Here is a 16,948-nt window from a genome sequence, read left to right as displayed (position 1 = left end):
CTGTAGGTAATAAATAGAGGGTTTTTGGTTTTTTTTGTTTGTTTGTTTTGTTTTTGTTTTTTTTTTTTTACATTCAGCCAGCCTGTGTCTCTTGATTGGAGAATTTAATCCATTAACATTCAATGTTATTATCAATGTTAAATGATGTTTAAATTGGCCATTGTCTTAGTTGCCTTTTATTCCTTTGTTACTGTCTGTTAATTCTTTAGTTTTCCTGGAACAATACTTTCTTCAGGGTTTCTTGAAGAGCTGGTCTGGTGTGGGTAAATTCTTTCAGGTTTTGTTTGTCTGGGAAAATTTTAATCTTTTTTTTCCCATATAAAGGATAATCTTGCTGGATATAATAATCTTGGTTGAAATTGTTTCTCTCTTAACACTTTCAATATATCTTCCCATTCTTTCCTTCATTGCATTGTTTCTGTTGAGAGGTCTGGTGTTAGCCTGATGGGATGACCTTTGTAAGTTACTTTAGTTTCTCTCTTGCTAGTTTTAGTATCATGTCTTTATCTCTGGTATTGGATAGCCTGGCTAAGATGTACCTTGGGGAAGATCTTCTGGGGTTGATTCTATTTGGGGTCCTTTGTATTTCTTGGGTCTGGCTGCTTGAGTGCCTCTCTAGACTTGGGAAATTTCCTCCAGGATTTCATGGAATAGGTTTTCCATGCCATTATTAGTTTCTTCACCTTCTGGGATGCCAATTATTCTGACGTTTGGATGTCTTATGGAATCTAGTATTTCTAGTATATTATCCTCATGTTTTTTTGCTATTTTCTCTTTTTGGCGTTTTTATCTAGGTCAGAAGTTTTATCTTCTACATCAGAGATTCAATCTTCATCATGGTCTAATCGACTTTCAGTACTTTCTAAGAGAGTTTTTGATTTCCTGTATTACAGACTTCATCTCTAATAGTTCCATCTGATTCTTTCTCGGAGTGTCCATTTCTTCTTTCATATCGTGGAAGGACTTCCTAATCTCCTGTAGTTCATTGTCTCTTTTCTGTTCCAACTCATAGAATTTGGTCACCATGAATGTTTGAAATTCTTTCTCTGATATTTTGGTATCACGAAAGATGGAGGGGAGTTACTCTGTTCCTTTGATGGAGTCATATTTCCTTGTTTATTCAGACTTGAGGCTCTTCTACTTCTAGCCATTGGAAGATGTATTCACTTTTGAATACCTGTCTAGGGGACTGGATGGATTTGGGGCTGGGAAGCCTGGAAGTGAGGTGGTGGGGCAGAGGGCAGTGGTGCCCCTGCCTCAATGTCCCTTACTGCCCAGAGACCTGGAGATGGAACTGGAGGCTGCTGCAGAGAAAAGGAAGGCATAATTTTGTTTGCGACTCTGTAATAACAGAGGCAATACAGTTTTAAATATTTTGAGAAAATATTTACATGTCAACTACTCAAATTGTTGAAAAGCAAATGCCCAGCACACAAGTCACACATAAACCTCAATTCACCTCTGTCTACCAAATATTCTGTGATATATCATCTACTAGAAAGATCAGTCTCTTTTTCTTCCTTCCAAGTCTTCTTCAAGATAATTCTCTGATTGTGGTTGCTCTTTTGCAATCTCTACTGATTACTATGCTAGGCTGGAAAAGTCCAGGTTATTTTATGGTACGAATTCTTTCATATAGCTTCTCTAATCCTCTTTGCCATGCAAAACTATTTATGGTGCCAGGTCATCTTTCCAAGAGCTTCTGTTGGCTTTCTTGAGATCTACCTTCGTTCCATAGGTATCTTTGACATTCCAGTCAAAACCCTGTCCAATAATGAGTATTTCCAATTTCTGATTCAATGTAACAGGTATTGTTAAATTTATGCAATTAACCCTTCTGCCACAAAGTAAGAATATTCCCAAATATCTTCCAATTCCAGAGGGGTCAGGAAGAAAGGAAAGTTTATGTTTCCACTTAAAAAAATAAACAAACAGGAAGAAAAAATATTTTAACAAATTGCTGAACCTATGAATAGCTCAAAAGAAAGCAAAATCCTTAAATTGGGAAAACAAAAAGCATAGTTTAAAAAAATCAGTAATGTTATACTCAAAAGACATAAAATTCTATTTCACCAGTTCAGTCTTATGTTCAGTCTCTCTTCTGATGAATCTGCAGTGTCACTGTGGTCTGATCGTTCCATTTAAATCCTGGAAGTTAACATTCTACATTATTATTGATATTTCTTGTCCCTAGCGTTAAGTTGGTCATTTTCTTGGTGACTTTTTGTTCTCTTATTTCTGTACGTGTATCTTTAGTTTTCCTGGTAGAGCATTTCTTTCAGAACTTTTTGAAGAGTGGGTCTGGTATTGGCAAACTCTTTCACATCTTGTTTATCTGACCATGTTTTTATTCTTTCTTTTCATATGAAAGATAATCTTGCTGGGTATAGTATTATTGGTTGAAACTGTTTTACACTTAACACTTTGACTATATTTCCCCATTCTTTCTTTGCTTGCATTGTATCTGATGAGAAGTCTGATGTTAACCTGGTAGGATAACCTTTATAAGTAACCTGACGTTTCTCTCTTGCCAATTTTAGTATCTTGTCTTCATCTGTGGATTTTTCCAATATGTCTATCTATGATGTGCCTTGGAGGTCTTCTTGGGTTGATTCTATTAAGGGTCTTTTGTATTTCTTGGGTCTGGATATTTGAATGCCTCGCTAGATTTGGAAAGTTTTCTTCCAGGATTTCATGGAATAGATTATCAATGCCCTTATTAGTTTCTTCACCTTCTGGGATACCAATTATCTGGATATTTGGGCCCTTAATGGTATCTAGTATTTCTTGTATAGTATTCTCATTTTTATTTTTTTTTTTTGGAGAGGTTTTTGCTATAGAGCTTGTGCACTCGCCAGACAGAGAGAGACAGAGAGACAGAAAACAAGAAATCACCCCCCTCCCCCCCAGGAGAGATGGCTGCACCACAATCCCTTCTCCATTCTCCTCTTAGGATCTTGGTCACGCATGCACACGTGCCTGGAGTGAGTTTTAAGCCACTGGGTCCCGGACTCAAACCGCGGTCGACTATGTGGGAGTCCAGCGACACAGCCATTACGCTAACTGCTGGTCCCAAGTATTCTCATTTTTTAAATGTTATTTTCTCAGTTTTTAATTTTTTTTTAATTAGTCAGAGGTTTTTGCCTTCAACACCCGAGATTCAATCTTCTGCATAGACTAGTCTTTTGAAGGAGGTTTTGATTTCCTGTATTACAGCCTTCATCTCTAACAGCTCCATTTGATTCATTTTTATGGTGTGTATTTCCTCTTTCAGATCATGTGAGAATGTTCTCACTTCCTGGAACTCATTTTCTCTTTTCTCCTACATCTTCTGGAGTTCATTGTCTCTCAGCTCTTGCATCTTGTTTAGTTTTTTCACTATGAATATTTTGAAATCTCTATTGGACATTTCCATGAGTTCTACTGTACTGTCTGCAGATAATGAGGGATTGTTCTTTTCTCTTATTGGAGAGATATTTTCTTGTTTTCTTATATTTCTTGTGCCTGTGCAGTGGTTTCTGGTCATTCTGTTAAAAAAAATCTCTCCTCTACTGTGCTTTGCATCGTGGTACCCACAGGAAGAGATTATGAGTTCAGATTTATAAAAAGAAGTTTCTTCCATAAGGCAGGAGATTCAATAAGCGTTGAGGATTTAAATGACTCTAAAAATATCCAGATGCTTGGCTACCATGCACTAAGCCTATATAGACACTCAATGTGTGGAGAGTGAAGACCAGAGTGGGAAAGTAAAGATTTTAAAAATAAAATCAAAAGGAAAAGAAAAAAGAGAAGGAAAAACGAGACAAAATTGACCAAAAAAGAGAACAAAATAATTTTCTAAAGGTAAAAAATGAAACCCATGTGGCACACACATGAACATGACAGAACACACCTCAGATTTAAAATGGCTTCTGAAATTAGCAAGAGAAAGAAAAGGCCTGAGGTGAGGAGAAGTGGTTTAAAAACAAACAAACAAACAAACAAACAAACAAAAACAGAGAGAGAGAGAGAACATGTGACATAGACAGACAGAGACAGAGAAAGGACAGAGGTCGCCCTATCTTGGCTGAGTATTTTGGGGATCTGGAAGATGAAGTTTAGAGTATAGCTTCCTTGTACACGCCAAATTAATTAATTAATTATTATTTGACCAGAGAGAGAGAAAGCTGCCAGGTCTGGGACTAGAGCTGTGCTGGGTCACGTGGGAGACCAGTGCCTTAATTACCACACCACCAGCCGGCCCCAAGAATATCTTTTTAAAGGTGATATAAAAAGCTACCCACCCTAAGACAAAAAGCCTATGCCTTCCTTTTTTTCCATTCCTGAAAATACAATACAGACTAGCCATCAGTATCTGCACATTTACATAAAGGCAATACAAATACTATCAAAGGAATGAGCTCTGTTAATTTAATTGTACATCCATAGAGAGAGTGAGCAAGAGAGAGAGAGAGTGTGAGTGTATTTGTGTATTCCTGCCAATCTCCTAGAACTTTAAAATCAAGTCATTTCTGATTTTATACATGCATTTTAAAAGGCTACAGTGAAGCTCAAAATCTTATAGAGAAACAAATCTTTTTTTGATCCTAGGAATTCCAGTGGTGAGGAAATTTCAAACCACATCCATTAATATTTAAATCCAACACTTTTTTTTTTTTTTTTTTTGGTTTGGAGTAGAGTATATACAATAAAAGAACTTTAGAACAACTCTTTAATAGTATTTTTTTTTTATGAAGTCCAAGATATACAGAATTTTAAAGCTCCTTCTTAAAGATAATTTAGTTACTCTACTTGCCCTAAGGATAAAGTCCAAACGTCTAGACATGATTTATATGTTCTTGTTCTGGCTCTTGTTTACCTCTCCACTCTTGTTTCTACCACTATACATCTTGCATCCTATGCACCAGCCACTCTGAATTCCTTTCCATTTCTCCAGTGTGCTGTGCTCTTACACCAACCTTTGTATGTAGTTCCTCTTCCAAGGTGTAGTACTCACCTCCTTCCTTCAATTCCTTTTCCTTAACTTACTTCTACTAAGTCTTCAGATCTCAGCTTGTATGTCATTTCTTCCACATAGCTTATTCTGACTATTCTTCAAAGCCATGTAAGGTTTTTACCTTAACACCTTATTCTTATCAGAAGACTTAGCACATTATACTATAATTGAAGTTCAGTATTCAGTGCCCTTTAGATTGCAATCTTCATAAAATCAGGGTGAATCTTTTTAATGAAGCTAAACCTAATACTTAATATAGTGCATGGAGCATAGTAGGTGCTCAGAAAATATTAACTGAATGTTGTTGATTTTAGAACAACCTGTATTTAATGTTGTATTCTACTACAACATATATAAGATAATGTTTCTAACCCATCAACCAAAGGTCATTTGTTTTGAACTACCTTAACCCCAGAATCACTTCAGACCAAAAGAACTACAGTGGTAAAGAGTTGGGAATAAGGCATACGTTGTCCTTTGTACAGTAAATAATTATACCCACGGGCCAAATTCATGACCCTGAATTCAGTATGCTCTACTTAACTGAAATAGAGTACTAAAGACTGACTGTGAAATAATCAAAAAAGATACAAACACAATTCATAAAACAAATAATCTCTCTGATTTGGATAATTTAAGCTTTCAAGATCTGTTTCTTCTAACGGTCCAGGAAAGCAAATAGCAGCAGCAGGCCAGACCTTCCTCCTCTGCCCACCCATCACTGCTCAACAGCACTTTGTTGATTTGGGAGCTCTTCTTTGAACTAACGTTTTACTTGATCCAGAGTATTTCTGAGCTTGCACATTTTGCTCTCTTACAGGCTGTTCTTGTTATTAATCTCCATGTTCTCTATTTTAAATTCCATCTAGTATTCCTAATTCTTATGTCACACAAGTGCCTCCTTGCTTTAAGCTCCACTCATGTCTAATTATGGGCAGTGTCAAACCAAGCTGTCCGGCACATTCCCATGTCTGACATCTCTGGCCTCTGCCCTTCCCACCACAATCATGGCAATGACTGTGGCTGACTCAAGGCCTCAGGACTTTACTCTTAAATAATAGGGATTCCAGGAAGTTGGGGAGTATTGAGAGATGAGGATGAGCTTAGTGCGGAAGGAAATGCTTACCTATTACTATTTCTTTGTCATACTTGAGTACAGCAGAACTAGAGAGACTTTAAGAAAATAGCATGGCAGTTGGGACTTCTTAGAAGTCATACGCTATGATGTCAAAACAGGAAAGCCCTCAGCTCTGCACTATAGCATTTGCAGTCTACCAACACATTCTCATTTATAGGGAAGGCTTTTATTGGGGTGTTGGTCAGGGTCAATTGACCATCTTAAATAGGATAATTAGAAGGAAGTTTTAAATCAATGCTTTTGGTTTACACAGATATTATATCAGCAATTCATGGCTTACTTTTTACCTTGTGTAACTGATAATACTGGTAGGCACCGATTCCACCTTGTTCCTCTGCAGTCCAAAGAACCATGCGCAGAGTCCTCTTTGGACGCAACCCTGGGAAAAATAAGAAAATTAAAGAAATGATACTTCAAATGATTTTGCATTTTTAAAAATGGCCAGGGCCTTCATCCACATTGTGGAGGCAGGAGAGAGCCAGAAGCACTTATCTCTTTGGTGGTATGAATGCCTACTTCAGGGTCCGGCTGACTCAGCAAAGCAACATCTTCAGGCTGATCTCCAGGGCAGGTGGAGAAAGGAGTTGTGACAAAAGCCATCAGCCAGCCAGAAGAGAGATGTTCTCCTCATAGCTTTCATGGGATATCCAGCCCAGCAAAACCCAGTGGATGGCTGAGTCCACTGAGATATTAGGACTGCAAACCGATAATGAGAGCTTCCAATGCTCTTACCTGAAAACCAGTCATTTGACTCCACTTCAAGATAAGTGTGTAGGGGCTTACTTTTTTTATCTAAACCCATGAGAATTGCTAGCTGACTGTGCTATCCTCAGTAATGTAATAACTGAGAAGCAAATGCAACATTTATATTTACCCATATATGATTTCTTCTCCTACCTGGAAATAAAAGATCATTCACTTACAGTCAATGAAAATTAATTGAATGAGGGTGGCATTTATTCACCTTATTACTGCACAAACAGCTTGGTGGCAAATTTCACTGAGTTGCGACATACAAATTTGTACCTTGAAGTTATTAAAGTTAATAACTGATCTGGCATACCTAGAACCATTTTTGAATGACTGCTCTGTAAAACCTAACTACAGGGAAGCTCCATTTTTCTGATCTTTAAAAAATGGTAAAACAGTTTGCTAAAAGTGTCACTCTGTGGCTAAGAATTAAAATCTATTCTGATTTGGACTAGATAATGACATTTCTGAGAAATAACAAAGGCAGCAAAACATGAAGCTGTACTTAAATCCTATTAAGAGGATCTGTCTACCTGCCTCCGCACAGGCCAGCTACAGGGAAATACTGAAATACACTGAGTGGCTCTGGGATGGACACACTACACATTTCAAGTATGACCACACATGTACAGCTATCCAGGCCTATGTCCTTTTAAGGAGCCAGCTGGACAGCTGCTGCCTGGGTGGTGACAAATGGTCCCAGGATATGGAGCTGTATCTTGCCCCCTCCAGGCACCAGGAGGCATTCCCCTTTCATAAGTGCAGCACTAAGGAGCTGAGAGGAGGAGCTACATTTTTTCAGTAAGTTAAATATGCTTATAAAGTCACTTTACACTTGAGCAATTTTTTTTAAAGAGAGATTTTTGCTTTAGGGTGTGTGCACTTGCCAGAAAGACAGAAAGCAAGAAATCATGCCCCCACCCTGGGGGGAGGGCCGTGCAGTGATCTCTTCTCTATTCTCCTCTTTGGATTTTGGGTGCGCGGGCACACACAAACACACACACACACACACACACACACACACACACTCGACATGAGTTTCAAGCCACTGGGTATGGGATTGGAATTGTAGTTGGCCATATGGGAGTCCAACAACATAACCATTATGGCATCTACTGGTTTGTACACTTGAGCATCTGAACATAATTAAGAGAACACAGGTTGGGGATGCAGGCTGGCCTAAGTTCCAGTTCAAAGCCTGGACAAGCAATTTCTACATCAAATTCCTCAGTGAACCTCATTGGTGCTTCTGTCTAAGCCCATCTAGAATCTATCTTCCTGTTCCTGCTGCCACTGGTCCAAGATCCACTCTCTGTTGCCTAGATTCTTGTAGTCACCTCCTAACTGGACTCTCCATGTATCCCTCATTTCACTATAACCTAAAGGACCTTCGTACAGCTAAGCCAGTTTATGTCATTCCTCCACTCAAAACCTCCAATAACCAGAATATAAGCTCTGGAAACAGAGATTTATGCTTTTTAATTCACTTCAATTTCCCAAGTTCCTAGATTGTTTGGCACAATGGGTAGCCAATACATAGATATTGAAAGAATAAATAATTGCAAAGCTTGGTGTCTTGACTAGAACAGAATCTAAACACACTTGTCCAGCCTCGGTTCCTAAAACATCTGCTAACTCATTAATAAGCAAGGTGTTACATTTGAAAAAAGTGGACAGATATGGTTTATTATCTGTTGATGATGTATATAATATTCTCAACTGGGCTGGACTGAGGTGTATCATGCTGGGTAAAGTCTCTTTACTATCAAAATTATGTATAGTGATTGAATGTATAAATAATAATAACAAAATAAATAAAAATAATTATACAAGAAAAAATGGCTATAGATTCAGGAGACAAAGAGGGAGAAGAGAGGGAAGACATTTATGGTACACAGAAATGGGTTATTATCTGTTGATGATAATGTGTTTTCTATCCTCAAGTGGACTCATGTGAAGCATGTTTATGTTGGTTAAATTAAACTTGCAAACAAAGTGATGTAGGGACCAGCAGTTAGTGTAATGGCTATGTCACTGGACTTCCATGTAGTCGACTGGTTTGAGTCCCACGTGTGCCCAAGATCCCAAGGAAAAAAATGGAGGAAAAGGGATTGCAGCGTGGCCATCCCCCAGGGGGGTGATTTCTCACTTTCTCTCTCTCTATCTCTCTCTGTCTTTCTGGTGAGCGCACGCGCCCTATAGCAAAAACCTCCAAAACAAAACAAAACAAAAAACAAAAAACACAAAAACCAGCATGGTATTGGCACAAAAATGGACATGAGGACCAATGTAACAGAGTAGAGACTCCAGAAATAAACTCCAAAACATACAGCCAACTCATCATTGACAAAGGGTACCAGTCAATATAGTGGGAAAAAAGGAAACCTCTTTAGCAAATGGTGTTGGAAAAACTGTGTATCCACCTGAAGAAAGATGAATCTGAACCCCTATCACCATTAACAAAAATCAACTCAAAGTGGATCAAAGATCTAAACCTAAGACCGCAAACTATCAAACTATTAATGGAAAACACTGGAGAAACTCTGGAAGACATAGGGGTGGGCAAAGAATTCTTAAGCAAGATTCACCAAAGCACAGGCAATAATCTCCAAAATAGACAGGTGGGATTACATCAAATTAAGGAGTTTCTGCACAGCAAAGGACGTTATAATTCTCAAATTAAGGAGTTTCTGCACAGCAAAGGATGTTATAATTCATGTGAATCGACAACCCTTGGAATGGGAGAGAATTCGTCTTAACTGTGCCTCAGATAAGGGACTGATAACTAGAATACACAGGGAACTCATGTAGCTTACTGGAAGAAAATGATTAACCCAATTAAAACATGAGAAAATGAGCTGAATAAACAATTCTCTTAGGAAAACATACAAACAGCTAGAAAGCGTCTGAAAAAATGCTCAACATCCCTCATTTTAAGGGAGATGCAAATCAAAACTACAATGAGATACCACCTAACCACAGTCAGATTGGTGAAGATTAAAAAAAACAAATAATGATAAATGTTGGAGGGGATATGGTGAAAGGGAAACATCCCTACACTGTTGGTGGGAATGTAAATTGGTCCAGCCACTGTGGAGAACGATATGGAGGTTCCTCAAAGACCTTCAAATAGAACTACCATATGATCCAGCAGTTCCACTCCTGGGGATCTACCCAAAGGACAGGAGAGCACTCAGTCAGAAAAGTGTTTGCACAACTATTTTCATTGCAGCATTATTCACAATTGCTAAGACATGGAACCAACCCAAATGTCCACAAACTGATGAATGGATTCAAAAATTGTGGCACATATACTCCATGGAATACTATTCGGCCATATAAAACAAGGTCCTGGAATTTGACAGAAAGTGGACAAATTTGGAAGATATGTTGCTGAGTAAAACAAGTCAGGCTATGAAAGAGAGACACTGTATGTCTCCACTTAACATATACTGACTGTCCGCAGTCTATGATAGAGACTGAGTGACTGGAGAACATAAAAGTATTAAAAATGGTAATGGACACTAGAGACAAAGTGGACAGAGAGTGTGGGAGGGGAAGAACGTAAGAAAGGAAATTTGGCGGGAAAATGGAGAGGTAAGACACTTGTGGGACATACATAAGGTTTATTATCTGTTGATGAGGATGTGTATAATAGTATCAACTGGTCTGGACTGAGGTGTAAATCATGCTGGGTAAAGTCACTTCACAATATAAATGATGTATAGCAATTTAATGTATAAATAATAATGAAAAATTAAAAATAAAAACAAAAAACAAAAACAAATAAACAAAGCTAAATAAAAATAATTCTTTTTAGACGTAAATAAATAAATAATAGTGCCTGATTCAACTGTTAAAAAAAAAGAAAGAAAGAAAATCATGCCGGGTGCGTGTGTGTGCCCAAAAGTCTTGAGAGGAGAATGGAGGAGAAGGGACTGTAGCATAGTCATCCTCCCTGGGCGATGATTTTTTTTTTTTACTCTCTCTGTCTCTATGTTGAGCACACAAGCACTAGAGCAAAACTAAAAACTATAACTAAATAAATAAAAATGCAAATGCTCTGCATATCCCTGTTTATTTGATGTGTCACTTGAAAGTCACTATCATACAGGATTAGTCTCCTTCATATTTCAAATCAGCCAGATGGCCAATGACATCATGTTAAGATAATAAAGAATAATCAGTAGAAGAGAGGAAGGCTAAGGACTCAAAACAACAATAGCATAGCTGTTGCCTAGCTGGGCCTGCAAAGACTAACAGAGCCTTCTTCAAGCTCTTGAGAGTCTCAGCACCTATCAATGGGGAAGATTAGCACCTACTTCACAAAATGAAGGGCCCTAAAGAAGAGGTTAGAAACCCAGCAGTTTAGCAAATACTTGAGTCCAAAGTTTCTTACCACTTGGACAATCTGACTGACTCTAAAACCTAAAATAAATGCCCTGGGCTTTATTCAATGACTAGCTCTGAAGCTTGTATGGCATTTGGGACCCCAGGCCATCTACATCCTAAGATACAGTGTAGGGTATACAGAGATGTTGGCTGTGGACTTTGCATAAGCTGTGTTTCCTTTCTGACTCTGCCACTTCTGGCTCTGTGAGGTTAGATTAGCTACCTAATTTCTCTGAGTCTGTTTCTTTATACACTAAGGACAATGATAATTGCCTCATGGGATTGTTGAGAAAATTAAATGAGTCAAAGCAAATATGTATCAAGTGCAGTCCCAGTCATGTAGTAGGTTTTTTAAGAACTGTTTATTAGCTTCTCCAGACAACTTTTCGATCTGTGCCAACAATTACCAGAGAAAGCATGTGAGAGAAAGAGGATGGAAGACCTGCCCTTCACTCCTCTTCCTTGGGAGCTTCAGAACACCTTTGTTTAAAGAGAATGCATGCAGTCAGCAAAGGGAAAAACAAAGATTTCATCTAATCTCCAGAAAAACATACAGCTTTTTTCAGTGTGAGTGTTCCCTCTTCCCAACATAAGAGTATCTCCAAATCCAAATCAATAAATGGAAACAGATTCCTCAGTTTCAAAATGAGGGCCAATCAGAATATCAGAATTTTTCCCTTTTTGATGAAGTTAAAAGGTTTTGTATATCTGAAAAATTGAATAAAATCAACCTAATAGTATCTATACTTTTATCATTTAAATGATAGAATTTACTGTGTATAGCAAACCCAAACTTTATTTTATCATTCAATTTGCCAGAGAGTACAGTACTTGTCAGAGGGGATGGGAGGAGAGAGACAGAGAAGGAAAGTGAGAAAGCATTCCCCCTCCCCCGATGGGACACGGTCATGCCATAATCGATTTTCTTCCATTTGGGATTTTGGACTCACATTCACACACAACCATAGTGTTTCCCAAGCTGCTAGGTCCGGGACTTGAATTACATGGTCGGTAATGTGGGATCCAGCCACCTTCATCACCAGGCCATGTGCGGTCCCAAACTAATTTTAAAAGCCACTCATTTTAAGAATTTAAAACAATAAAATGATAATAACGGTAGCAACAATTGTGATCAATTGTAGGAAATTCATTCTGAAGTAGAATTGGGGTAAATAAACAGCTGAGCAAGAATCCTGACTCCCAGCTATGGCTCTGGTTGGTGACTTACAGTCCCAGGCTGAAACCTTATTCTGCAGGTAAGGACTAGAATTAGAAATGAGAGGGAGGACTCTGCCATGCCCTAGCTGGCTAGGAGTCAGGTCTTATTAAGTATTTGCCATAGCACAGGCAATTAGTTCTCCTATAGATTTACAGAAGATTCCCAGAGGTCCCTTGCCTCCTGGAGTACCTATTAAGACCTCCAGATCATGCGATCCACAGTTTACAGCAGCCTGTTTCCTCTAAATATATAAACTACCAATAATGTGTCAGATTTTTGTTCTACTATATGAAATATGATAGACATGCACGTCATTTTCATTTCATAAAGGACAATAACAATGCTGGGTGAAAATAATGTCTATGGGAAAAGGTAGAAAACATTTGTTTGGATTTTTTCCATTATTCTCAAATTTAAAGACAAGAATGCTAAGAGATGACTAGCATCAAGTTAATGAATTGAAAAGGTCAGTTGACTGTCTTCTACTTGTTCCAAGAGAGCACAAAACAAAATACACTTGACTTTTAGCAGAAAAACTCAGATTAATTCAGTCTTGTAGGAAGTTTTCCCAAATCATGAATTCTAAAGAGCACTACTTATTAATAATGTGTATTGATCCCTATGCCCATTTACTAATCAATTTCAAGCCCTTTAGAAGTACTGTTTTCTCTTGTGAGACCTAACTTTACAGACTACACTTAAAGAGATTTCTATTTCTGCAATAAACTTGACCAATACGAGTTTAATATCTAAGTTATAGAAATAAATAACAGCATGGCAGCACATGAATTGACTGAGAAGGAGTAGTGAAGCATAGTGGAAGAACGCATTGGGGTTAGGGGCTGAGAGCTATTTTCACCTTGGGCAAGTTACATAATTTGCAATATAATAATGAGCACATTATCATCGATTTTTTTTTAGAAGGGGGCATGGTTAGACAAAGATTAATTATTTCAGTGAAGTAAATTGCAGCTACTCTTTATAAGCAGGAACAGAAAATCACCTTGAAGATCTTTGTTCTTAGTAGAATTACTTGGTGTATTTGGTGGTTATGTAAGTATAAAGCAATTAGGTACTTGTAGGGCACATTGTAGCAAGGCAACAAAATGCTTCACCTGAAGGGACAACCTGGACACTGGCAGGAGAACTGGTGTGAAAAAGTAGCAAAGGAATTTTGGTAGGGAAGCCCTGGTGTCCTCACTTCTGCTTTCTTGAACTGGGGTCCTGAGGATGAGAGAACTGTTCAGTCTGGATAAACTGATTAAGGTCCTAGGCCAGGGAAGGTTCTAGACACCATGGAAATAAAATGACCCGGATGAAGGGAAGAGTCTGGGCTGTTGACTTAGGCTCAGCACAAAGGTTAAGGTTCTATGGAAGGACTAATTTTAGTGTTGCATGAGGTCAACTGGCTAAGTGCCTCCAGACCCAGACACACTGGCACACTGGTCATGATTTAGGGCACATGACTGAGGAAGACAATGCAAACATAGGGAATTAAAATCTTGTTGCCTCAAATGGGCAATACTGTGATGGGTGTGCAAAGAATGCCATGCAGCAGCCAAAGAGAACAGCTGTCAGAGATGGATCCAACTACCGGTTTCTAGAGGAGGACTGACCTATTTGGCCTGAGTAAAGTCCTAGGATTAGTGGACAATTCAGAGGCAGTGTGAGGGACCTCAAGGAGAGATAACAGACTTCCTGCTACTAAGCCCTGTAGAGACTGGAGTGATTAACTGTGAAGAAGATTAAAGAGAAATGATCATATTTATAACTTGTGTTTGTGGAATGGATCATAACAGTTATAATTTCCATAATTCAAAGGGAACAGTCCTGCCTCATTATAATGATTAGGATTCCATTAGCCAAGAAAATCACTATTAATCATTGTGAAGCAGAAACAATGTGACTATAAGTGTGTGAAGGCCATCTCTGGCCCAACTCAGCTTCCCACTCATTTCCTTTTGTCCTAAGCTCTAGTGACACCACTTTTCCTAACCCCTGAACATGTCATGCTATCTCAGATTTCTGGTCCCTTGCATATATTGTTCTTTCTATTTAGAATGACTCTTCACCTTTTCTGCCTGGCAAACTCTTACTTATTCAACAAAGCCCATCTCTAATACTTTTTCCTGGGAAAGTTTCTCTAACTTGAAGGCAAAATTAGCTTTTCTTTTCTCAATGTTCCATTGGAACTTATACATAGCTCTGTTTTCATTTGCAGCCACACTTAAATGTTCATCTTCCCACTAGGTCATTAATTTTCTGAGACTTATTCATTTCCTTTTTCATGATCTGGACCAGTATGTGACATTTAACAAGTACCGAATAAATGTTTATTGGTTGACTCAGTGACTGACTGACTAAATATATTCATATAAGTATAAATGAAACCTACTGCCTTTTCACTTAATCTAAAACATCTTGGTACCTATTCAGTTCAGAAAGTTGGTAAGATATTTTTGTGAGACCAAAGCCCAGGTGAAAAACACCCTGGCAGCCAAGATAATTAAACATGCTTCAACTTTGACATTTGCTTCATGGCTACTATATTACCTACTTTTCTAGCACAGCTGGTTCTAGTCAAAAGTTAGTACATCAACAGTTCTTGTTGACCCAGTCATTAAGTAAATATGTAATGGTCACAGAAACCATTCCATCAGCCAACTGAGTTAAATTAAAGATATCTACATTTTAAGCTCTGATGGCTCTTTTATTTTTAAATTTGATCATTTTTTTCTGAATGTAAAAACAATATATAATAATTTATATATTTCATATTATAAATAATACATATAAATTATATATAAACAGTGATATTTTTTATATAGTTTTTTACTACTTATTTTACTTAAAATCATGACATATATGGTTTTTACATAATCATTAGTTTTCAAGAAAATCATTCTTAATTGTTTAGCTATTCTCTTATTATTGGACATTTAATGTTTCTATACTGTCTGCAGTCTATGGCAGAAATAGAAAAACTTGATGATATGATAGTAGGGAGGATAAGTGTATATACGAGAGACTTGAAGGGAGGGCCTGGGAGGAGTAAGGAAATGGGTAGCAAAATGTAAAGTTCTCTGTTGAAAATTATGTATATGGAAATAGTCCTGATTTGATTGTCATGTATTGTAAGCATATGCTGAAATGCCATGTTGTGTGCAGATGTATAATGATGGTCAATGTACAGTGAAAAATCTAAATAAATTTTTTTTTTAAAAAAGTAGTTTTTTTCCTTAGGAAAAGTTTCTTTTAATTTCTAGAGGGTGCCTGTGCCCAAAGAGAGACAGAAAGATGAGAGAGAGAGAGAGAGAGAGAGAGAGAGAGAGAAAACACCCTTCAGTGGGGCATAGTCATATAATAATGAGTCCATTCTATTGGAATTTTGATCCATTTTATATGCATGCATCTGGAATGTTTTGCAAGCCACCAGAGCCAGAGTTTCAACCACATGGTCAGCCATGTGGGATCTGGTTTTCTTAAGCACTAGGCCATGAGGCTGGCCCAAAACGAATTCTTAAAATCAAAAATATGGTATCTAAACAGTATAAAAATTAAACATTTTCAAGGTTATTGACATATTATTAATATTCTAATGCAAGTTTACAAATTAATATTCCTTCCAGGAGTGTATAAAAATAGTTACTTTTACTTAACATAGCACTTTTTATCTTATCTCCTTTATTTTCATGTCATATTATATCTATTTTCTATACTATATTTTATTCATTTTTTTATTTTTAAAATTTTTATTTAAATTTATTTTATACATTCAATTACTGTACATCATTACAGCTTGTAAAGTGAATTTACCCAATAGGAACATACTTTCCATGAGTCCATTTGAAAATATCATACACATTATCAACAGATAATCCTCCATTTCTGTGTCTCTTAAATGTCTTGCCTCTCTATTTTTCTCCTTGACTCATTTCCTCTCATTCTCCCCCATATTCCACTCTCTTCCCACATTGACTCCAATGTCTGGAAGCATTTTCCATGCGTCTATATCTTCTAATATTTCAATTTCGACCACAGAGTGTGGACAGTTGGTATATATTAAGTGGAGACACACAATGTCTCTCTTTCAGAGCCTGGTTTGCTTCACTCAGCAGTAAATCTTCCATATTTGTACCCTTTCTATCAAATGCCAGGGTCCTGTTTTTTATGGCTGAGTAGTATTCCATAGCGTATATGTGCCACATATTTTCAATCCATTCATCTATTTGTGGACATTTGGGCTGGTTCCATGTCTTAGCAATTGTGAAGAATGCTGTGATAAGCATAGATGTGCAAGCACTTTTTTGATTGAGCATTCTCCTATCTTTTGGGTAGATTCCCAGGAGTGGAATTGCTGGATCATATGGAAGTTCTATTTGTAGGTCTTTGAGGAACCTCCATATTATTCTCCACAGTGACTGTACTAATTTACATTCCCTACAACAGTGTA

The 16,948-nt window shown here is 37.6% G+C and overlaps 1 protein-coding gene across 3 annotated transcripts in view; it reads right to left on the bottom strand.

The window, feature by feature from the left end:
- CPQ (carboxypeptidase Q) overlaps positions 1-16,948 on the bottom strand; it is a 580,759-nt gene that overhangs the window by 113,965 nt on the left and 449,846 nt on the right. For all 3 annotated transcript variants that reach the window (XM_027765483.1, XM_006161308.3, XM_027765482.1), the window contains exon 6: positions 6,422-6,513. In XM_027765483.1, the coding sequence (XP_027621284.1) occupies positions 6,422-6,513 (92 nt within the window). The remainder of the gene's footprint in view (positions 1-6,421; positions 6,514-16,948) is intronic.

The sequence above is a fragment of the Tupaia chinensis genome, unplaced genomic scaffold (genome assembly GCF_000334495.1).
Source record: "Tupaia chinensis unplaced genomic scaffold, TupChi_1.0 Scaffold138407_1, whole genome shotgun sequence".
Lineage (NCBI taxonomy): Eukaryota > Metazoa > Chordata > Mammalia > Scandentia > Tupaiidae > Tupaia > Tupaia belangeri.
Note: the sequence above shows the minus strand (reverse complement) of the source record. Positions and strands in the feature narration are given on the sequence as shown.